Source organism: Castor canadensis, chromosome 15, assembly GCF_047511655.1.
Source record: "Castor canadensis chromosome 15, mCasCan1.hap1v2, whole genome shotgun sequence".
NCBI lineage: Eukaryota > Metazoa > Chordata > Mammalia > Rodentia > Castoridae > Castor > Castor canadensis.
In genome coordinates this window covers 18,830,270-18,853,872 of record NC_133400.1, presented here as the reverse complement: position 1 = coordinate 18,853,872, position 23,603 = coordinate 18,830,270, and the positions used below count along the sequence as shown (strand labels likewise).

Genomic DNA, 23,603 nt, shown 5'->3' with positions numbered 1-23,603 from the left:
GTAGATTGAACATACTTAATTCCTCAGAGACTTGAGATGTTATAGCATCCCAAAATACTCATTTTAGATATTTCTCTAACTTATAAGCCGATATAGGTGTGGATATGGTATAGGAAGTCTGCTTCTCACTCAAAAGTATTGAATGTGTGGAGTAAACATTCTCATTTAAGGTTTTTGGTAGTACTGGGGTTTGAACTAGTACCTCACCCTTGGTAGGTAGGCGTTCCACCAATTGAACCACTCTGCCAGTCCCCCATTTTAAGTTTTTAGCAAATTTAACTTACTTGGTTAATTTCTTTTTTTTAATTTTTATTTTATTCATACGTGCATACAATGATTGGGTCATTTCTCCCCCCTTACCCTCCCCCCTTTAACTTCTAATACTTAAGAATTTCAGCAGCAACTTGAAATAACTAACTTTTGGGTTAGTTTGTAAGTTTCTAGACAAATGATTTATTTCACATACAGTCAAATCCTGTGACCTTAAAAAATTTTTCCATTATAAGCCAGGCACTGTGGCTCATGCCTGTAATCCTCACTACTTGGGAGGCTGAGATTAGGAGGATGGAGGTTCAAGGCCAGTTGGGGCAAATAGTTCAAGAGACTCCTTCTCCAAAATAACTAGAGCAAAATGGACTGGAGGTGGCTCACACAGTAGAGTGCTTGCTTGGCAAGTACAAAACCCTGAGTTCAAATCCCAGTCTCATTAAAAAAAAAATTTCCCACTATATTTAAAAGACTGTGAAGCTGGGCATTGGTGGCTTACACTTAGAATCCTAGCTACTTGAGAGGCAGAGATCAGGAGGATTGAGGTTCAAAGCCAGCCCAAGCAAATAGTTCGAGAGACCCATTTTGAATATACTCAACTCACACAAAAAAGGGCTGGTGAATGCTCAAATGGTAGAGCTCCTGCCTAGCAAGTGTGAGACTCTGAGTTCAAATCCCACTACTACCCAAAAAAAAAAGGTGAAGTAGTTTGAATTAAATTCCTTATAAAAGATAGTAATGCTTTGTACTGGGTCACTTAAGGACAAACCACATATTATCTAATGTTATATGGCATTAAATGTGTTATCAGTTAAGATTCTTTGGCTAAAAGCAGTTGAAATCGGGTTGGGGATGTAGCTCAGCAGTAGAGCTTGCCTGGCATGCATGAGGCCCCAGGTTTGATTTCTAGCATCACCAATAAAAAGGAGGGGGATTATAAAACTAAGGATAGTGTTAGGAGTCTGACCCTGCAGGGGTCCAGGTTGAGAGAGGAGTGCATACTTTTTTCAGATGATAGTGAATTCCAGTTGTTTTTCATGTTTATATCTTTCTACTAAAGAAAAGCATCAGGACAAAGATTCTGGTTGCCCTATCTTTGGCTAGAAGAGCAAAGATACCTACTTCAAATATCTTCACAATTTTTTTTTTGGTGGTATTGGGAATTAAATACAGGGCCTTTTGAATGCTAGGGAAGTGCTTTGCCTCTGAGCTACATTCTCAGCACTTTGACAAATTCTATAGAAATTCTTTAAAAAATAATGTGAAAGAATTGTGACCAGAAGAACTAGGCATGGCCATGCATGCCTGTAATCCTAGCGCTCGGGAAGCTGAGGCAGGATTTTGAGTTCAAAGTCAATGTATTACATAGCAAGACCCTGTCTCAAAACAAAAACAACTAAAGAATTGTGAATAAGGGCTGCTATGTAGCTCAGTGGGAGTAGTGCTTGCCTTGTATGTACAAGACTGGATGCCAACCCCAGCACTGCAGAATGAGAATCCTATAAGGCAGAATAATTTACGGAATATGGTCAGTGTTTATGGTTCTTATGTGTGTGTATGTGTACATATGTATAAACATAATTACACACATACCATTATAGATGTAATACAAACCTGTAGTTTTTTTTTTTCTTTCCTAATTTATAGTGCTGGGGATTGAACCCAGGTTCTTGGATATGTGAGGCAAATACTGCTGCTGAGCTACATCCCCAACCTTTAGTTCTTAATGTTATACTTGTTTGTTTTTTTTTTAAAGAAAACTGTTGTAAGGTTGACATGAGTTTAATCCTTGGATTTTTCATTTATCTAATGGTTTTCATCCTTTTCTGTTGTCTTAGGTGTATTTGAAGGCTCCCATGATTCTGAATGGAGTCTGTGTTATCTGGAAAGGTTGGATTGATCTTCAGAGACTGGATGGTATGGGCTGCTTGGAGTTTGATGAGGAGCGAGCCCAGGTATGATGACTTCAGTCTTTGCTGAGTGTGGTTCCTTTATAAATAGCACCTAATACTGCTTTTGTCTGTGGACTTGTTTTACCTAGCCTTTAGATGAGAGCAGCTTACACCTATAATCCTAGCTGCTCTGAAGCAGAGATCAGGAGAATTGAGATTCGAAGGCAGCCCTGTGCAAATAGTTCCAGAGACCCTATCACAAATACCCAACACAAAAATGGGGCTGGCAGAGTGGCTTAAGTGGTAGAGTGCCTGCCTAACAAGCATAAACGCCTGAGTTCAAACCCCAGGACAGGAAAAAAAAAAAGAGAATTACATTCAAGTAATGTCAAAAACTCTTAAAAATATCTAGAGTCACTTTTTTTTTTTTTTATCCCAGTACTGGGGTTTGAATTTAGGGATTCACACTTGCTATGCAGGTGCTCTACCACTTAAGCCATTCTGCCAAGTCTCTTTGGTGTTGAGTATTTTCGAGATAGGGTCTCACAAACTATTTGTCCAGGGCTGGCTTCAAACCGAGATCCTCCTGAGTAGCTAGGGTTACAGGCGTGAGCCACTGGCACCCAGTGAGAGTCACCTTCTGGTCCTCATTTTGGGAAAGTTTTTCTTTCAGTGGTTCTAAATTTAACTAGATTACTCCTCTGTCTGCTTGCTGGAGACTTAAAAATCCAGCAAATGGTTGTTTTTAATATTTGTTCTTGCTCTTTAGAATATTATGGAGGGAATAAAGAAACACTGAAAATAAAATTATGAACAGCACTTTTGGAGGCTTTAAAAATATATTTCAATGTATATTTAGTATATGTAAAATATATATTTAATACATTTTTATTGAACTCAGGGTCTTGTGCTTGCTAGGCAGGCGTGTTAAATTTGAGCCACACCTCCAGCCCTTGGACAGCACTTGTGGGATTCAAGAATGAGGAGCTTGACATATTCTCTCCCCAAAAGGCATTGGTAAACTGGACAAATATTGTTACAAAACAAAAGCCCCAAACAGTCATTTAAGGTCTCTGGAAACTAACCAAGGGATGCAAATTAAGAGACATTTACTCATACAGAGCTATTGAATTTTAGTCAGATCTGTGACAGTAAGAAGCTGCTGTCATCATCCCTTCTCCAGTTTGTGGTCATTCCAGTTCTACCCTGGGCAGTCAGGGCAAGCCATAAGGGCTGGCTGGTAGTTTTGCTATCCTATCAGAGACAGCAAACTTTATTTATTTTATATTTTGGTGGTACTAGGGGTTTGAACTCAGTTGCTAGGCAGGTACTCTACCACTTGAGCCACTCCACCAGCCCATTGTCGTACTTCTTAAAATTATTTTATCAATCACAAAAAGATGTTTCATCTTTAGTGTAATGACCTTCCAAATGTGTTTGATTCTGTGATGAGGTTACAAAAATAGAATTAACAGATTCTGTTCTGTTACCTGATGACACTGGTCTAAAACAGGTTTTTCTTTCTTTTATTTTTTGGTGGTTCTCGAGTATGAACTCAGAGCTTCCGCTTGCTCAGCATGTGCTCTGCCACTTGAGCCATGCCTCCAGTCCATTTTGCTGTGGTTATGTTATGTTGGGGATGGGGAGTCTCATGAACTATTTGCCTAGACTGGCCTTGAACTGAGATCCTCCCATTCTCAGCCTCCCAAGTAGTAAGATGACAGGAATGAGCCATTATTGGTGCCTATTTTACATTAGTTATTTTTCAAATAAAGTCTTGTGTTTTTAGTCTCACTACTTACACTGTACGGATGACAGGCGTACACCGCCATGCCCAACTTCTGAAGTTTTTCTGTTAATGAAGCCAACATATAAACACCTTTGCTTTTTTTGTATGTACACAAGAATGTGGATAGAATTAATTTGAAACTGATTTTTTTTTTTTAATGGCACTGGGATTTACTGATGCTTCTTCAGTTTTCTTTTGGTTTTCATATGAGAAGTAATAGCATTATGATCCCCACAGAATAGCAGTTACCAGTAATTTTGTGCAAATTCATGTTTTTCAACTTGCTTGAGAATTATTTTTCTTTTCTTTTTTTCTTTTTTTAATTTTGGGTATTGAAGTCAGGGCCTCATCTTAGTTTGTTTTCAGATAGGATCTTGTGCTTTTCCATGCTGGCCTACCTCTGCTTCTGAAGTAGCAGAGATTACAGGCATGTGCCACCACAACTGACTTATTAGTGTATGCGTATACAAAAAGGGTGATTTCATTGTTACATTTCCATACATGGATCTAATGCACTTCAATCATATTCACTCCCTGTATTTCTTTCATTTGCTCAATACCTCCCTTTTTTTAACTTTCTTGCCATTTTTTTAAATGTGTTTCATTATCGCCTTATCATATATGTATATTATACAGTGTACTTTGATCATATTCTCCTACCCTCACACTCGCTTTTCCTCTTTCCACCTCCTGCTGGTTCCCTTTGAAATAGGCCCTTTTATTTTTGAGACCTAGATTCTGCAAACAAGTGGTAACATGATATTTGTCTGAGTGGTTTTTTTGAGACAAGATGTCACTATGCAGCCCAGGCTGGGACTACATGTGTGCTGTGCACCACAACGTCCAGCTCCAGCTGTGCTGGACTAGCCACCTGGTTACTTTGTGCAGGTTAGAGTAACAAGCTAGTGTGACAAGTGGCCATGGGGACTATAATATTGGCTAACCCCCTCCCCATCATCACCTGAAACTGGATAGAGTTAAATTGTCCTTAGCAGTTAGTCTACTTCACAGGTGAGCCTGTAGTTACATTAGCAAGTTCTGTCTTTGAAAGGGAGATGTTACTTGCATTGCAGTATAAAGGACAAGGATGACACAAGTAATTGCCCATTAATTTTACAATTTTACCATCTGTTAGAATGTGAATTCTGCCCACTGCACATCCCACTTATCACTAGAAAAGACCAAGACAGAAGTTGGAAGTAGAAGGTAGAAGGCTATCAAATCTCTCCTGGCTTAGTTAACTATAAGATTAGTAATACTTTTTATTCTTTTAATGAAGAAAATCTATGACTATTGCTAGTATACATAGTTGTCATTAATAACTTTCTTAGAGAATTAAATCACATCTTACATTACATTACATGTTCTCATTTTATCCTAAAAATTTGCTCTACTGATGTTAATCACAGATGGTAATTTTATACTGTTTTGTTAATTTTGTTTTATTTTCCACCTGCCCCACTGGACCACAAGTTCCATGGGGAAATCATTTGTTTCCCTATATTGTATCCATGGCACTGAGCACTGTAAACTGAGCATAATAAAACCTTAATAAACATTTGTGGGATGAATGAAAAAGTGAATAAATGCACAGGACAGAAGGATATCGTCATCAGTAGATATGCCCCTGTTGATAGCTAAGTAAATAATAGAAAGTCCTTGGGAACTGAGGACAGTATTCTTTTGCAGGTACCTCTGACTTACTTAGTATATACTGAAAATTCATAAGTTTGTGTAGTGATGTTTAGTCAAATGTGTTTTATATATCCATAAATGCTTGAAAAATAATAGCACTTACTGAATGCTGTCATGTAGTGTGCTTAAGCACTTTTTTTTATGTGTTGTCTTATTTAATCTTCACAGTGTTTTTGTAAGATATTACTGTGCCCATTTTACAGGTGAATTTATTGAGACCTACAGATATGAAATACCTAGCCCTGGGTCCTAAAGACAGTTAAGTGTATCATAAGACCTGGAGTGGGGGAATTTGTTTTGGTGAGTAGGGAAAGGAAAGAGGATACTCTATTATTATAACATGATTGAACATGACTGCTATTTCCAAGGTACAATGTAAGATATGAAAATGCACTGTTGAACTTTTTAAAGTACCTCAAAAGTAAGTAGTTGTGGGATTTTTTTTGAAGTTGGCATTTTGAAAAATACCCTGTTGTTTCCTTCATAAAATATCCTCAAATTTAAACTTTTCACTATAACTCAAAAGTAAAATACATATTTCATGTATTCTGACAGCAGGAGGATGCATTAGCACAACAAGCCTTTGAAGAGGCTCGGAGAAGGACACGTGAATTTGAAGATAGAGACAGGTCTCACCGGGAGGAAATGGAGGTGAGAGTTTCACAGCTGCTGGCAGTAACTGGTTAGTACTTTCCCCCAAACTCTCAGGCTGTGTTTGTGATGTTTGTGAATAATGTTTAATAGTTTAAATTTGTCTTTCACTGAAAAAAATTGTGCATGCTTTCTATTTATTAAATGCAATTGCTGTAAATATTTTAAGGTAGTGAATGAATTACTCATTTATTGGTCTTCATAAAAAACTGTTTGCTATAAGAAGGTATACGTTCTCTTAATTCATTGACTTAAATATCTTACCTTTTTTTTCTTAATTATTTTTGTCACTATTTGTAAAAATTACCTTAACATAGAATGTTATCAAAACATTTAGAACATTATTAAAATCCTTTAGGAGTAATATTTTTCATTGTTCTATGAATATCTTGATTTTGAAATAGTATAATTTTAAGTCATTTATATTATCGCTTTACTAGAGGAAAATTTAATATTTTCAGACTACTCGAAGTATGGAATTAACAGATCATGTTTCTTTTAACCTTATTATAAAGCAAAATAAAGACTCTTATAACTACTTTCCAGATCAAAAAGTAAAGCTTTGACACCACAGAAGCCCCCTCTACCACAGTAACCACCTCTATGTATGTCTAATCATGACGTTACTCTGATCAAAAGTAATTATTACCCAGTTGTTACAACAATTACTTCCTTTTGTTTCTTTATAGGTTTATTATCCATGAGTTCAGTCTTAGACATTATTTAGTATTGGCTAGTGTTAAAAATGACTTGAGAGGCTGGGGACGTGGCTCAAGTTGTAGAGCACCTTCCTGGCAAGTGCAAGGCCCTTGGGTTTATACTCCCTGGTACTGCCAAACAAACCTTTTTTATTTGTTTATTCGGGTTTTTTTTCTTTGTTTTTCTTTCTATTTGATGTTTTATAAGTTACATAAACATTTACTTTTATTTTAAAATTGGATCTTGTGAGCAAAATATGATGGTACATGTCTATAATTGTAGTTCTCGGGAGGCTGAAGCAAGGGGATTACTAGTTCCAGGCCAGCCTGGGATACATAGCCAGATCCTATCTTGATAAGATAAAAAAGCTAAAAATTAAAACAAATCATAACCCTCTTTTAAGCAGATGTCAGTTAAAAAAATAATAATAATAATGTTGGACAAATAAATTGTTGAGAAATACAAATTATCTGTTTTTTTTAAACTGAGAACTTTTTGCGGGAGAGGGGAGTGGGTACTGGGGCTTGAACTTAGGGCTTCACACTTGCTAGGTAGGCATTCTACCATTTGAGCCACTCTTCCAGCCCCCAAATTCTGTTTTAAAGAGAATGTTGTGCTGGGTACCCTATCTCAAAAAAAACCCTTCACGAAAAATAAAAAGGGCTGATGGAGTGGCTCAAGGTATAGGCCCTGAGTTTAAGCCCCAGCGCCGCAAAAATAAACAAACAAACAAATAAATTAATACAAAGACTGTTGTTAAATATTAATACCTATCATTTGCTTCAAGTTTATAAACTTAGTCTGAAAATAACATGAACATTTCACACAAGAAGAGGTTAGCATATATATATGCATATATACACATACATATATATGTATATGTATATTTTTTTTCTTTTTGGTGGAACTGGGGTTTGAACTCACGGTTTTGGGCTTGCAAAGCAAGCACTCTTCCTATTTGAGCCACATCTCCTATCCATTTTACTCTGGTTATTTTGGAGATGGGGGAGGTCTCACAAACTTACTTGCCTGGGCTGGCCTGAAACCACAATCCTCTTGATCTCATTCTCCCAAGTAGCAGGGATTAAAGTGTGAGCCACCAATACCTGGCTTCATTTTGATAATGAAAAGATATTAAGAACCCAGGTATGATGACACACACTATAATTCCTGGACTCAGGAGGCCAAGACAGAAAGATCACAAGTTTGAGATCAGTCTGGGCTATTTAGTGAGACTCTTGTTTCAAAGAAAAACATTAAAAGGTAAGCATACTGTTATCAATTAAGTAGAGTAACCTATAGACATTAAAAATCAATTTTATGGGGCTGGAGGTATGGCTCAAGTGGTAAGAGTACCTGACTAGCAAGTCCCAGGTTCTGAATTCAAACCTCAGTACCACACATACACACAAAACATATAATATATAATATACAATATATATGATAGCTAGATCTATACACACACACACACACACACACACACACACACACAGATACATCTAAGCTAGTGAATTTCATAGACACAAAGTAAAGTGGTGGTTACCAGGGGAAAATGGGTAGTGAATGTTTAATTGAGTATAGAGTTTCAGTTTTGCAAGGTGAAAAGAGTTCTAGTAATTAGTTGCAAACAGTGTGAATGTACTTGACACTACTGAACTGTGCTCATAAAAAGATAGTAAACTTAGATCCCTGGCACCAAAAAAGAAGTAGAATTACAGGATAAAGTAATGATCCAGTTGTTTTTGATTCGTTACTAGGGACAGAGATATACAAATGTAAGTATATGGCTTCTGTCCTTGAGCATCTGTCAGTCTTGAGGGAAAATGGATGTAGAAGCAGATAATTACAGTGTCCATTAGCAGCTGCCATACATAATGGAAGTTCAAAGAGGGATAGTGGTAATAGAAGAAGGAGCATTTAAGCTTGCCTCTGCTTGGGAGGTTCACAGGAGAATGAATATACTTGCAGGGATTCCAAAGAAGAGTGTGGGTTTGCCAGCTGGACAAGCTGGGGGAAGCTTTCCTGGCAGGAAGAACAGCATATGCAAAGGCAGGAATGAACAAGGGAGCTTGACAATTCAGAGAACATGGACAGTTTTTCTGGAGTAGATGAATGTATTTAAAGAATAATAATTTGACATTAATGGGAGAGTTGTTTAGGAAGTTTTCATATTTATTTATTTATTTTGTGGTACTGGAGCTTGAACTCAGGATCTACAGCTTGAGCCACTCCACCAGCTCTATTTATTGAAAGGTTTTTCCGAGATAGGATCTCACGAACTATTTGCCCCGGGCTGGCTGCAAACCATGATCCTCATGATCTCTTCCTCCTCAGTAGATAGGATTACAGGTGTGAGCCACCAGCACCCAGCCTGTGTTTTACTTTTAAAAAAAATAAATATTAACTGACTAAATTGTCTACTTTGAGTTGTTAGTTTGATTTTTTTAACTTAGAATATTACTTGAAAAAAAATTTCTATAAGTTTGTGTGCGTCTGTGAACAAAAGATATATCTTGTTGACAGAGTTGTCAGTTTGTTGCTCAGATAGATTGTTTATATTACATTGTTTGTCAGTGATTGAGAGGATGGGCTTTTTCACATTCCTGCTCCATCACTTGCCAGTCTCTTAAGCCTCAATTTTCTTATAGAAATTATTGTGAAAATTAAATGGGAAAATGTTTATAAAGCAGTTAGTATGGTGCTTGGCATGTGTATGCCTGCAGTAAATAATAGCTCTGAAGTACTTCTTTAGCACTAAAAGCTCTACCACTGTGCTGCTTCCAGTTAATCGAATTATCTGGCCAGCAAGAACATCCTTTTAGTTCTCTAAAGTGTATTAGGGCACTTTCCCTGCATTATGACCTAGAGCATAAGAAAAATAGTTAAATTTTTATCAGTGATTTAAGATCCTATAGTCCTTTTACACCAGTAATTTAAAACATCAATTCTCTTAGAGAACTGTCGTCTAGAAAACTGGTCTGGAATCTGTCTCCAGAGCATACACTGGCGGTGCTGTAACAGGATTTGGGGGATGTATGTCTTTTTGGCACTTTGCACATATGTATTTTGCTTTCCTGTCCTCCCTTTTTATTTTTATTTTATTTTTTGGTGGTGCTAGGGATGGAACTCAGAGCATTGCTCTGCCACTTGAGCTATGCCCTCAGTCCTGCCTTCCTTTCTCCCTCTCCTTCCCTGTCTCCCTCCCTCCTTTCCTCCTTCCCTCCTTAAATTCTTCCTAATTCTGCATATTTTCTCCCACTTTATTTTTTTCTTAAAAGAACAGTGGAGAAAAATGATGTTTCCCCCTGTAATTCAAACATCGTTAGAAATTTGAGCATCATTTAATCTCAGTCTTCAAACAGTTGATGAAAATGAGACTCCCAGAGAAATTAATTCACTTGTTTTCTTTCAAATACTTGGCCAATGGAAGAAAAGGTGAGGACTTAAATCATAGTTTCCCAGCAGGAGAGCTCCACACACAGCCTACCAGTAGGGAAACTAATTTCCATACCACCCATAAAGATGATTAGGCTGAAAAATAAAACTTGCCAGGAGATGTTAGAAACCATTTTGCCTAGAATAGAAAAGGCTAAGGCAGAAAAGAATAATATTGGTTCCAGTGGGTGGTCCTGCTGTCTGACTGGAGACGAGGGCCAGGGAACAGTGGTAACTTGTGGGTGGCGGTAACCCAGTAAATGGTCTTTGAAAGCCTGTGATTCTGGCAGCACTGAGGCTCAGGGATGTCCGCTACTGTTTGGATAACCCCTGAGACATCTATCCCTGCCTTGCTAAACTTATAATGGTTCTCCTCATGAGCATTTAATGTATGTGTAAAGTTAAGGTTCTAACATCAGGAAGCAAAACTCTCAAATAGCTGGTGGCTCAAAGGGTTTCAATTTTCACCAGTGTTTCTTAACCTAAAATCAGTTATAGAACTCTTTAGGCATGTTTCCATTTTGCTATCTGTAAAATTTTGAAAGTTTTCTTAACCATTCATAGTAAGATTTAGCATTTCCTTTTTCTGTTTTTTCAGGAAAGGCTATTTCTTCTTTACCTTTTAAAGGTAATTAAAGATTATCATTAATTTGGTAATTGAAAAACTGTAGTGAAACGAAGAAGCAATTATTTTAGTAACCTTGGCCAAATAAATTCTCTTAAATCACTTATGTACAGTAAAATGATGTACAAAAGGTACAGAATACTGTGCATGTGTCTAACTCTTGAGTATTTTCAAGAGGAATGTATTTGAATGTGCATAGTGTCTCAAGTAGGGTACATATGAAACTGAAACTGGAAAGGCTGAATGTGACTCATTTTGGTAGAATGCCTGTTTAGCAAGTGGGAGGCCCTAAGTTCAAACTCCAGTACCACTAAATACTACTACTATTACTACTAATGTCATGTGTAAATAAGACTTCCAATGAGCTAGTAAAGATTGGGCATCATGTAATATTTACATGGGAAGTACTCATCTCACTCAGTTCCTCGGGACTGGGAATATAGCTCAGTGATAGTTTGCCTAGCATGTGCAAAACCTTGGTCCTATCCTCAGCACCACAAAACAAAACTGGAAACTGGAGGGGAAACCAGGTATCTAGACAGCAAAATACAGGGTTGTTATTTTCACTGTATGTCCTTTGTACTTAATGAATTTTCCCTTTTTTGATGAAACTGGGGTTTGAACTCGGCCTCATGCTTGCTAGGCAGGCGCTCTACCACTTCCTGCTAAGCTAGGATTACAGGGGTGAGCCACTGGTGCCAGCTTGTGCTTTATGAATTTTGTATCATGTGCATCTCTTGCTTATGTAGAAAGAAAATTTGCACTTAGTTTTAAGACAGAATAATGAACATAAAAGATTCTAGAACTTGCTGTCTGTAGTCTCTAGCATAGGCTGTTTTATTATGATTTTGTTTTGCTTTGGGGTGGGGGGAAATTTTGCCATGTTGCCCAGGCTGATCTTGAGCTCCTGAGCTCAAGTGGTCCTTCTGCCTCAACCTTCTAAATGCTGGGATTGCAGGCTTGCACCACCACTCCCAGCTGGTTTATAGGCTATTTTTAAAAATGTGAAACCTTACCTCATTTCAAATTTTACACCGAATTCCAATGTATAAAATAGATGCGGGAGTGTTACTCTAGTTAAGGCAAGGGTAGAGATTATTCTGGTCTTCCTCTGGAGTCCCTGGAGTTGTTTTCAAGGAACTTAGTAGGAAGCAGAAGATAACTTGATACTTGCTGTGTAGAATGAGCATAAGGTTTATAATAGATTGTCTGGTTTTGCATGCTAGCTCTATCACTTGTCATGTGACCAAAATTGGGAAAGTTGCCTGTCCTCTTTGAGCCTCATCTGTAAAACTTACCTCACAGGTTGCTGCCTGGCTTAGTATCTGGTGTTTAGAATGGGGGCTGAGTGAAAGCTAGTGTTGTCGCATCAGCCCTTCTGTGTACTCAGCTCACAATATTTCTTAGTAGCAGTAAAGGAAGCATATCCTAACTTTGGACTGCAAAGCTCCAAGATACCATTTTGCCAAGCTATTTTAGATTCTGACATTTTTTTTGGTTGATCATCGGTTGGTTGGTTTGAATTTTTTCAAACAACCAAAGAAGATTTTGAACTGTTTTTGGATATTAGGGGGTGAAATAGCAGTTTCCTGGCATTGAGTGACTAGGAGAGGACAAAGGAGAACCTTTCACTTTCTGGTAATGTTACACTTCCTGATCCTGGGAGCTAGTTACAGGGATACATTTACTTTGGAAAAATTCATGAAGTTATATACTTAACAACATGGGTACTTCTCTGTACTTCCATAAGACTTCTTTTAGAAAGTCTTTAATAAATAACCACAGACGTTACTTCTGTTAAGTGTCCCCTGTTGGTGTCTGTTGACACATAGAATTATCCCTTTGCCTTTTCTGTCTTAAGAATGTTTCCTCAATTGGAAAATGTTGACCTTTCCTGTGGTTCTCTTCAGGTTACGCATCTCTCTGTATTGAAGTGTCTTTTATTTGTGGGGAGGAGGGGGCATTTTCTTTTTCTTTTCACATTTGTGCAGGAAGATGGAAGTTAACGGGGAACACACTTAGTGCTCTGGTTGGAGATGACTTGGGAAGATGCCACTGTTGTCTGTTGTTGGATAGCAGCTGATACATTTTCTGTTTCTAGAGACTACCTTCAACTCCACTGGCGTCTTGACCTAAACTGTAATACAGCATTGTTGTTACTTAATTCAGCTACAAGGTGATAAGGTGCTAAGAGATTTTCTCTAATATCATCTTGAAAATGATTTTATTTGTTTAGATTATAAAGTGTTAGCACATAAATGGTTGTTTTTAATCTCAGAGAATGGGTAAATAATTACTGAATATTCTCCTTTTAAGGAGTTTTAATACAATTCAGCAAATCAGAAAAATTTTGTTTGGAAACTATTTGGAAATAAAAACAGGCAGAAAGCTTGATGTGGTTTTTGTGTTTGTGTTTTGCATGTTTTTGGAGCCTTCTATTTTGTGTGGTCCTAGAAAAAAATCTCAGCCTCTATTTATTTTAAATTCCCAAAGACTTCAGTTTTTAAATTATTTAACTCTACTAATACTCAGAATATGCCTATCCTGGGGTTTCCTGGGACACCTTTGAGAATGTGCAGTAGATGAGAATGAACTGGGAATAAGAACTGAGACTGAGAATGAGAGTTGGAAGAGAATTAATGAGGGACCAAAAAGGATACTAAATCTCACTGCTCCCGTATTAAGGAAGAAAGTCTTGGTTTGCTCTCTGTCATACGGACTATTTTGTTTTACTCCTGTTTTAGTTTTTAAAAATTACCTGCTGATGTGATTTTTTTAAACATTTGTTAGGTTAAAAGTTCATACAGGTAAATGGATAGGGATGAGCGACTTTTTTAATAACAACAGCATGAGTGTTTACTGTAGGTCAGGTGCTGTACATTTAAAGTTTTGCTTCACACTGATTCTTAAAAGCTTTTACAAGTTGAATCTCCATTTTGAGGAACTAAGGCTGAGAGAAGATAAGATGTTTGATTAAGGTCACATAGGTAAGCAATAAAACCATCCTAAATAGATTTCCACTATTTCCTTTTTTTTCCTTTCTTTGCCTTTCTTTCCTTCCTCTCTCCCAGTTTTCTTTCTCCTCTCCCTCTCCTATCTTTTTCTTTTCTTTTTCTGGGATCAGATCCTGCTATGTAGCACAGCTGTCCTCTTAAACTTGTGATCCTCCTTCCTCAGAGGCCTCTTAAGTTGAGATTATAGGCATTATAGGCATATACTACCATACCTTACTCCACTAATTTTTTATTTTGAAATGTTAGTTTTTTGTTTAAAGTTTTGCTGAATATGTGTAAGAACTGTATATTTTTGCATGCCTGTTGGACCAGATGCAGTCTTATCTGATAGGTGTTTATAAATACCTGCTGACTCTGATTTTGCCCTTTTATTGTTGGGGGGCGAGTACTAGGGTTTGAACTCAGGGCTTCACGGTTATAAAGCTGGTGCTTTAAAGCTTGAGCCACACCGTCAGCCTGATTTTCCCATTTTAGTGACTTTGGGGAAAGTACATTCATCACTCTCAAATTAGGATTTAAAATTTCTGCTTAGTGTGTCTTCCATCCTTGGCAATAGAGATAGATAACTTCCAATGACATTAATGCTCTTTGGAAATTAAAGGTCCATCTTTTCCAGAGGGTCTGAGTTTGTGTGCTGACTCTGCCTCCAGCTCTGTTACTTTCAGGGCATCTCTCTTAGTCTCATGCTTATTATGTGTGTGTGATGAGAGTTGAACCAGATCTCTCCGGTGTTTTGTCACTCAAATTCTATAATTCTGTTTTGACTTGTAGTCAAATAGCAGACATAAGAGAATATGAATAACACAGTACCTGCAGATAATACATACTCCCTAAATTGTAGTTTTTTAAAAAATTACTAGAGCATTTTGCCATGAATAATTTGCAATGTTTTTGATGATTTAGATAATTAAAAAACAACAACAAAAAAACCAGGTGCTGATGGCTTACGCCTATAATCCTAGCTATTCAAGAGAATCTCAGTTTGAAGCCAGCCCTGGGCAAATAGTTCGTGAGACCCTACCTCAAAAATACCCAACACAAAAAAGGGCTGGTGAGTGGCTCTAGTGGTGGAGCACCTACCTAGCAATTACAAGGCTCTGAGTTCAAACTCTAGTACTGCCAAAAACAATATAAGTGAATGAATGAGTGAAAAAAGTTTATTTGAATACCTCTGCTCTTGGCTATTTCTGCATAGTTCTGGCTAGTAGGAAAAGCTCTTCTTTCTAGTGACTGTACTTTGTCTATTTGGAGTCATCTCCTGATTGCCTCCTAGATGGATTTGCTATGCTTCTGGATGATGTGACACTGAAAGAAAACCAGAGCAACTAGTTCTAAGAGATCTGTAAAAATGTCTAGATTAATTTTTTGTAAATATTAAAAACAGACTTTGTATCCTGAAGAGAAGTTGACGGATACCTGTTTTCTATTAAAACAGCTATTCCAAAATAGCTCTTAATAAGAGGTTATAATCAAGGGCCCATCTGGACTGACTAGGTAGAAAAAAACTAGAAACTATGGGTTTAATGCTTTCAGGGTAATGGAAATCAGAGAACTTCCTTGTCATCATCTAGTCTAGCTAATTACCTATAGAGGATAAGGAATCCTTCTAAAACATCCAGCCTGTGTTAGAAACTGCCAGAATAGGAACCACTGCTTTTAAGGTAGCTTATCCAGTTGTAGAATTCCTGCCCTGTGGAAGCTATTTCACTGTAGCTAAGTTTATTTCTGTATTTGTCTCTGTCATAGGACAATGCATGCATCTTCCCTTCTGGTATTGTTGCCTCCCAGCTCTTTCATCTTCTTTCTTCTTTTTTTTTACTATGATTTTTTTATTTTATTGTTTTATCTTCCCGCTTCTGCTCCCACTCATATTCATCAGATTTTCCCTTCTCTGTTTTTGTTCCTACTCTTACTCCTTTTGACAATGTCTTCCTTCACATCTTCCTCATTCCCTTCTTCATAAGGTGAATAGAAATGACAAAAGAAGAGAATATGTTAAACAAGTAAAGTTAGAGCTATTTCTGCACAGCCATGCCCAGTAAAGAAAACTCCAGCTGCTGCCAGTGCCTGTTCTTTATCACCCATGTGGAATCATCCCATCATTACTAATGTAATTTGAAAATTACTCTTATCCAAGACAAAGGCTGCACTGTTCTTTTCACAAAGTATTGTTGGTAGGTTAGCAGTGATTTATAAATATATAATTAGGATTGATTTTTTTTTTCTTAGTGTTTTCTTCATTGCTCAATCCCCTTCTAACCTTCATTGACTGAAACCAGATGCTTAAATCACAATCTCTGATTCTGCAGAATTGATCTGTTTTTCACCACACTTAGCATTGATTGGGTATGGAATACGAATTATTTTTCTGATTCATGTGCACCCAAAGCTCTTTCAGTTGGGGACCATGCAGCATAACTTTAACTCAAGTATTTAATTGAAAGGAATGTGCCAGGCTGAACAAAGTAGCACATACCTTCAACTCTGTGGTGATTGTAGGTAGGAGGATCAAGGTCTGAGGCTGGCCTCCAGCAATGAGCACAAGACCCTATCCAAAAAATAACTAAAAAAGAACTGAGGGCATGGCTCAAGTGTTAGAATGCCTACTTAGCAAGCTCAAGGCTCTGGCCAAGGAAGGAAGGGGAGGCGAAGGAAAAGGAAGAAGGAAGGAAGGAAGCTAAAACAGTCAATGTGATATCTGCTAGCAAGAAAATTAAAATCTGCTAGAGAAATACATCAAAATTTATAAGGAAGATTAAAGGAGCTAGTATTGTATTTTATTTGCTTGAAAGTAAATAAGGCAGCTGTCATTTTTGACTATATAACATAACCACCTTTGAATTGTACATTTTAAATGGACTGAGCCCCTTGTATGATATATGAATTACATCTCAATACAGTTGTTTTCAGGGCCTTGCATGCTACCACTGAGCTACATTCCAGCCTTCATAACATAACCTAATTAATGATGACACAACTGAAGCTTCTCACAGAATTTGATCTTAGGGCCAGGTGAGCTCAGAGATGGAGTACATGCTTGGTATACACAAGGCCCTGAGTTCTATCCTCAGCACCAAAAGATAAAAATTTAGAAAAAACAAAAAGTAAAAACTTGAGCCAGGCCTGGTGGTACATGCTTATAATCCCAGTTACTTGGCAGGTGGAACAAGAAGATTGTGAGTTGGTGTCCAGCCAAGGCAAAGTTATCAAGATAGGAGGATCTAGGTTCAGGCCAGCCTGGAGTATGCAGGGTGGAGAAGTTAGACCCTAACCCCAAAAATAAGCTGGGCATGGTGGAGGACACCTATCCCAGCTACTCTGGAGGTTGAGATATAGGAGGATGGAGAAGAGCAAAAGCAGAGGACCCTATGTGAAAAATAACTGAAACAAAAAGGGGGATGGGAGCATGGCTCAGTGGTAGAATGTTTACCGAGGAAGCCAGAGGTCCTCAGTTCAAACTCCAGTATTGCACCACCACCCCCAATAACAACCAAAAAAAGGCTAGGGTGGTAGAGCACTTTCAAGACCCCAGGTTCAATCCCTAGTACTACTAGAAACAAAAACCAAAACAACTTGACTGTATATTTATAGGAAGCTCATTTGTTAATAGACCCATATATTATAAGAGAGAATTAAATCCCAGATTTTACTTATGACAGAATGAAACAGTCTAAGGTCATTTTAACTACCTAAATTTTAAGATTTTTGTTGTAGCCCCCCCCCCTTTTTTTTTTTTTTTCTTTTGGGCTGAGCCAGAGTGTTAACCACTGAATGTCTGCATCCTAGTGAGACCTGATTGAAATAAGTTTGGAAACCTGTTTTTTTGTTGTTGTTGTTTAAGGTAGCAGTAGAACAGAGTAATAACTTTTACATTTACTTTATAATAAGAATTGTCCTCAAGATGTTTACATATTTAAATGTAAAAGCCTAAGCAGTTTATAAAAAAGATCTTTAAAACAAATACCCTGGTTTTTGTTACCTTGAGTATCATATTAACCTTATAGTAGCAATTTAAAAACTATTTTGAAGATGTTTACATACACACACAAAAAAGTTTTATAAATTTAGCATACCAGAAAAATGTCAACTTAAGTGTGCATAAAATGAGCTGGAATTCCAGGAGCAGATTAAATTTTGCCCATGCTTTAAACAAATTCACACACACACACATTCACACTGAAGTTATGACAGTTTTCCTTCCCCTCTCTGGGAGAAGTCCCTGACCTGTGGAACTCCTCTCGGAGTTTCCTGGGAGTGGATCAAGCTCCCCTTCCATCCAGTGGGACAGGACCTGACTTAGCACTGATTTCCCAGGGGTGGTGTTTACCAAGTCCAGACGAGACTGCCAGATAAGTTGGTCCATTTCTCCTTGGAGTCCAAGCTGAGTCAAGACTGCTCAGAGAGTTGGGGCACTGGAGTGAAGAAGGACCCGGAATACCATCGGGTGGCATGCCACCTCGTTTGGTCCTGTGTCCCTCTTTACTCCAATGCAGCCCAGCTTCCAGCCAGTGGCTCAAGGGCCCAGTCGGTTGGAATCTCACTGGGGCCTCCAAGATGTTGTGGAAGTATGGTCAGAAAAGAAACCAAGCAACACTTGGAGGAGTGGAGAACTCAGACTTTATTTTTTTACGCCAGCGGGCTCAGATGTATACCTGTGTCTGAGCACTGAACAAAGGATTCACAAGATATTTAAAAGGTAGTGCAGGGCATTAGGTTACAAAAATGTACTCAGGTTATGGTGTCCTAACCAGTGAGTTAGATTGTTTGGGTTAATTGGGCTGGTAGTGAGCTAGGAACCTAATGTTGTTTAGATAAGAACAGCAGGGGAGGCTTGCTTTGGAAAGTTTATTTACAAGTAGAGACAAAGAAAGACAGGAATGGCTGCTTATCTCTGCATGGTGCCTTTCATCTCAGTCCTGAACTTTTGCATGGCTCTAATGGGCAATTCCTCACAGCTCTGTCTGAGGTTTCAGCTTTGATAGTTTACCATGTTTTACTACCCTGTTTCAAGGCTATCTTCCTCTTCAGTATAAATGTGGCTTGTTGAGACCTTATTCTGAAGGTCAGGGATGTTTTTTCTTTAATAATTGTTTTAGATTTTGTTTGTGTTTGAGACAAGGTCTCTGTTGCCCAGACTGGCCTCAAACTCACAGACCTGCTTCAGCTTCCTGAGTGCTGGAATTACAGCCATGCACCATTACCACACCTGACCTGTTTTAGATCTTGAGAATTGAAATCAAAATGTGATTATTTCCGAGAACGACATAGACAAGGGAGAATCAGTTGATATCATTATGCCCAATTCCATTTAGCTACAGATACACACAGGTATCTACAGGTAATCACAGTTAGTCCCACCTGCCAGCATATGAACAGTACGTGCAGTTGAAACATGATGTTGGTAGCTTGGATTAGAGAGTGGTAGAAGTAGTCAGAAGTGGCCAGATTAAGGATCTATCTGATGGCTACAGAGCCATTAGGATTTGCTGTTTGGTGTAGGGAAAAGATATGTTAAGAGTAGCCTCAGGGCTTGCTTTTTTTGTTTGTTTATCCATCTCTGCATACGTTGTTTGGGCCATCTCTCCCCCCCACTGGCCTCAGGGCTTTCTTCCTAAACTACTGGTAAGATGGAGTTGGTGTTATCTAAAGTAGGAAAATTTGTGTTGGAGGAACCAGGTTCTGGATATAAAGAGATGTTTGTGCTTTACCAACATTTAGAGGCACAAGAAAGCTTAAGGCAGAACACACATTAGAATTTGTTAAAGACACTGAAAGAAAATGTTATTGGTTGCATGATGCTCTTTATTAAGTACTTTGCCATAGGTAGTTTAAATAGTAAGCTTATTCTGCAGTGAACCTTGAAATCGTCAATGTTTATAATTATCAAGGCTCTTAATTGTTAAAAAGATACTTTTGTGCCAGAGTGGGGTGATGCAGACCTGTAATACCAGCACTAGGGAGCCTGAGAAAGAAGAGTAGTGAGTTCAAAGCCAACTTGGGCTACATTGGGGAGATCCTTTCTTAAAAACAGAACAAATTTCTGGGTATTTTAAGTAAAAATTCCTATTTTTACTTATAATGTTTTATCCATAGTAATTCCAGATTTTACTCCTTGAAGTAGAGATTTCTAGTTAAAATTCAGTAGGCAGAGATGAAATTCATTATTCCATTTTTCAGTTGTATAGTTGTATAATTAGTAGCCCATGTACTTCTCTATGACTCCATTTCTTTATAAAATAGCACCTGTGTTTTAGGTTGATGGGTGGGATTAAATTAGTTCATTCATGGGGAGCACTTACAACAGTGTCTAGCATATGTTGGTGCTCAGTAAATGTTAGCTATTACTGAAAGGACATTTGCTTCTAAGGTGATTGGTGGTGTAGATTGATGTGTTCAACTCTCTAGTACCAAAATGTAAACATAAGATTTTTTTTTCTTTTATACATAGTATATATTTATGATAATACTCTTTTGAATATAACATTACTTTTTCTTGTTTTTTTAGTTTGATTTTTTTTATTCTTGATTTTTTAGAAACCTACAGCAAAAATTGTTACACATAATTTTAATTGTTCAATTGCCTATGATATGGCAATAGTGATTGAAGAGTTTTGGACGTTAACTTTTCTTAAATGTTACTATGTCACATATTTTATATACCTAGCATCTTTGTTTCAAACCACATTCTAACCCCAAATTACGATTTTGTCATTGCAGGCAAGAAGACAACAAGACCCTAGTCCTGGCTCCAATTTAGGTGGTGACGATCTCAAACTTCGTTAATAGTAGCACAGTAGATGTGCCATCCATCTTTACGTACACATTGCTTCTAGTTAGCAGAAATAATTCATTGTAAGACCAGAAACTGTGATAACTGGAGGTACTACAGTCTATTTCTCAACCTAAGGCAGTAAAAGACATCACAAACTGCCATGGTTTTGCACTATGATTATAATACATGCATTTTTAATGTTTAAAGCATGTAGCCAGTAATAATTTGAAATTTTTTTCTATGCAAGCTTACCTTGTTGGCATTATTTTAGTTGAGTTGAAACTATCTACTTGTAAAGATCTTTTTTTCCTCCATTTTAATTTAAAAGTTCATGTCATTTAAAAACAAGTTAAAAAAATTTATATCAGAGGGATTTCTTCAATTGCTTTAATTTTTTTTGTACTTTTAGATATGTTGATAGCTTCTTTTTTTTGGAAAGGCGTTCTTGGTTTTGTTTTGTTTTTCTCATTTCCTTTTGTGTTTTTATAGCCTACAGCATTTAAAATTGTTGATGTGTTTGCATTATTTACAAGCTAAAAACCTAGTAGCATAGAGCTGTCTGCCACAGCCTTCTAACACAAAGTTTACAGTTGTTAAAGTTGCAGTATCCTTTTGAATGCTGATAATCAGCACCTTTTCTTTCTTTAGTAAACATTAAAATTTTAAATCAATATTAACTCCAATCTGCCCCAGATCTGTTTTAAATTCTGTTCTGTAATCATGAGTTTGGGTGGAGATACATTCTCCATAGATGATAATATTCTACTGAAATGCCTAAAGAAGTCACAGGCTGACTTCTGTTTTATTCAGGGATTTTTTTAAAAGTCAATCAGAAAAGGGATACTGGAGCTTCTTCATGTATTTTACAGCATATTAAACTGGAGACAGTGATGAATCAGCTACAAAGGTAATACTGTATTAAAATCATGTTTAAGATAGCTGCTTTTAGTGTATTTTATATTGCATGCTTTTGTAGAAACAATACTGGATGATGAAAGATTAGTCTTAGAAAATGTTCACCTGTGCAGAGGATACATTTTCTTCCTTTAATTATTCTGGGGAAAACATTCACAGTTATATGATATTTTGCAAAAGGACTATATTAATAGTACCTTTTGAGATGAATTAGTGCAAGAATATTTTTTAAATAGGCGTTTACTGTCAAATTGCAACTTTTTTTTAATACAAGACTGGAAAAATGTGCGGTCATTTGGCACATCCTTAGAAATGCTTTTATGGTCATTGTCATTAAATACTACATTTCTGAATTTTTGCAAAAATGTATTTTATCGTAACAGAATGGCATTATTTTAAAGAGTTTGAAAAACTGACATAGCCAATTCAGAAAATGAAGTCTGAATAAGGACATTACATTTAAAAAACATAAATATACTTGACTGATGAAGGAGGTGTGACTTTCATTGTATATAGAGGTCTTATGGTTCATAAACAGATATACTGTATCTGAGAATAAAAATATTTGTTATATATTTGAAATTGTGCATGGTAAGGAGTGTGTTTGAATTGTTTTAAACAACGCATCATAAAAGACCACGATGATCTTGTATTACTAAGTACTATGAATGAATTGGTATTTGGTGTTGTACAGCTCACATGTTTACACACTCAATGCCCTAACTTTCCCTGGGGAAATTACCTTTTAAGTGACCTTACACCAGTGGTGTTTCAAGGTTACTTTTATCAGGGGGCTCCTTTGTTTTTGACTTCTGCACTAAAAATTTTTTTTTTAAATAACATGATGATGGTACATTTTTCTCTGTTGCTTTTAGTCAAGGACATTCAGTTCAACAATAAGTAAGATCAAATGGTATTAAATGTTCCTGTTGCCATCCTTTTGTAAATACTGATTTTTTTCCTATCATTTAGCACTGCACTGCTTCTGTCTGTCTTAATGCTGGCATTAAGATCATAAGCCCTTTTTCTCTTAATAGTGCAGGCTTTGAAAAACTACTTTTTTAAGTTATTGATGCAATTTGATATTTTTTCATTCTATATTTAAAGGAAATTACATCATTGCATCATCTTTTCTAAATTCATCTCCATTAAAACTTGCCTTAAGCTACCAGAATTGCTTTTGCCACTATTAGCCATACTGTGTGTTTGTATATTTAATTTACTTTCACAATAAACTTCTGTGTAGTGAAAACAGGATCTTGGCTCTTTATTGACATAATCTGATAATCTTTTTCCTAGTACTAGTTATGATATGAAAATAATATATTTTTGAATTGTTCTTTGAGCTTGCTTTTAAAAAAAACAGCAACAGTGACATCTAGTGGTCATTTCTGCCAATTCCGGAGAGGAGTGTATGTGTGTGTCTGTGTGTGTGTGTCCGTGTGTGTGGACTGGGGTTTGAATTCAGGACTTTGTACTTACAGTCTACATTCCTCTGGTTTTTGTGAAGATAGGGTTCTTATAAACTATTTTCCTCAGCTGACCTTGAACTTTGATCCTCCCAAACTCAGCCTCCTAAGTAACTAGGATTATAGGAACAAGCCACCAGCACCTGGTTGAGGACTTTTAGTTTAAATGTATAGATCACAGGTACAGTAATTTCCCAGTGTAAATTACAGTTTTCAAAAAAATCTGATTTAGGTCCAGGCATGGTGGCACACACACCTGTACTGCCATAACTTGGGGGAGGCTGAGGCAGGAGAATTGAGAGTTTGAGGCCAACCTGGGCTACATAACAAAAAATATTAGATTTAAAAAAGATTGATTGGCTCAGCCAAATCAGTGACCA

General features: G+C 37.1%; 1 protein-coding gene across 5 annotated transcripts in view; it reads left to right on the top strand.

The window, feature by feature from the left end:
- Cbfb (core-binding factor subunit beta) overlaps window positions 1-23,009 on the top strand; it is a 42,502-nt gene extending 19,493 nt beyond the window's left edge. For 2 of the 5 annotated variants that reach the window (XM_020175907.2, XM_020175867.2), the window contains 3 exons: window positions 2,106-2,222; window positions 6,199-6,294; window positions 20,785-23,009. In XM_020175907.2, the coding sequence (XP_020031496.1) occupies window positions 2,106-2,222; window positions 6,199-6,294; window positions 20,785-20,850 (279 nt within the window). In that variant the 3' untranslated portion in view covers window positions 20,851-23,009. Of the gene's footprint in view, window positions 1-2,105; window positions 2,223-5,846; window positions 5,944-6,198; window positions 6,328-20,784 lie in introns of those variants that run through there. The other 3 variants (XM_074055875.1, XM_020175885.2, XM_020175892.2) reach the window with 2 other exon arrangements.
- Window positions 23,010-23,603: the final 594 nt, after the last annotated feature.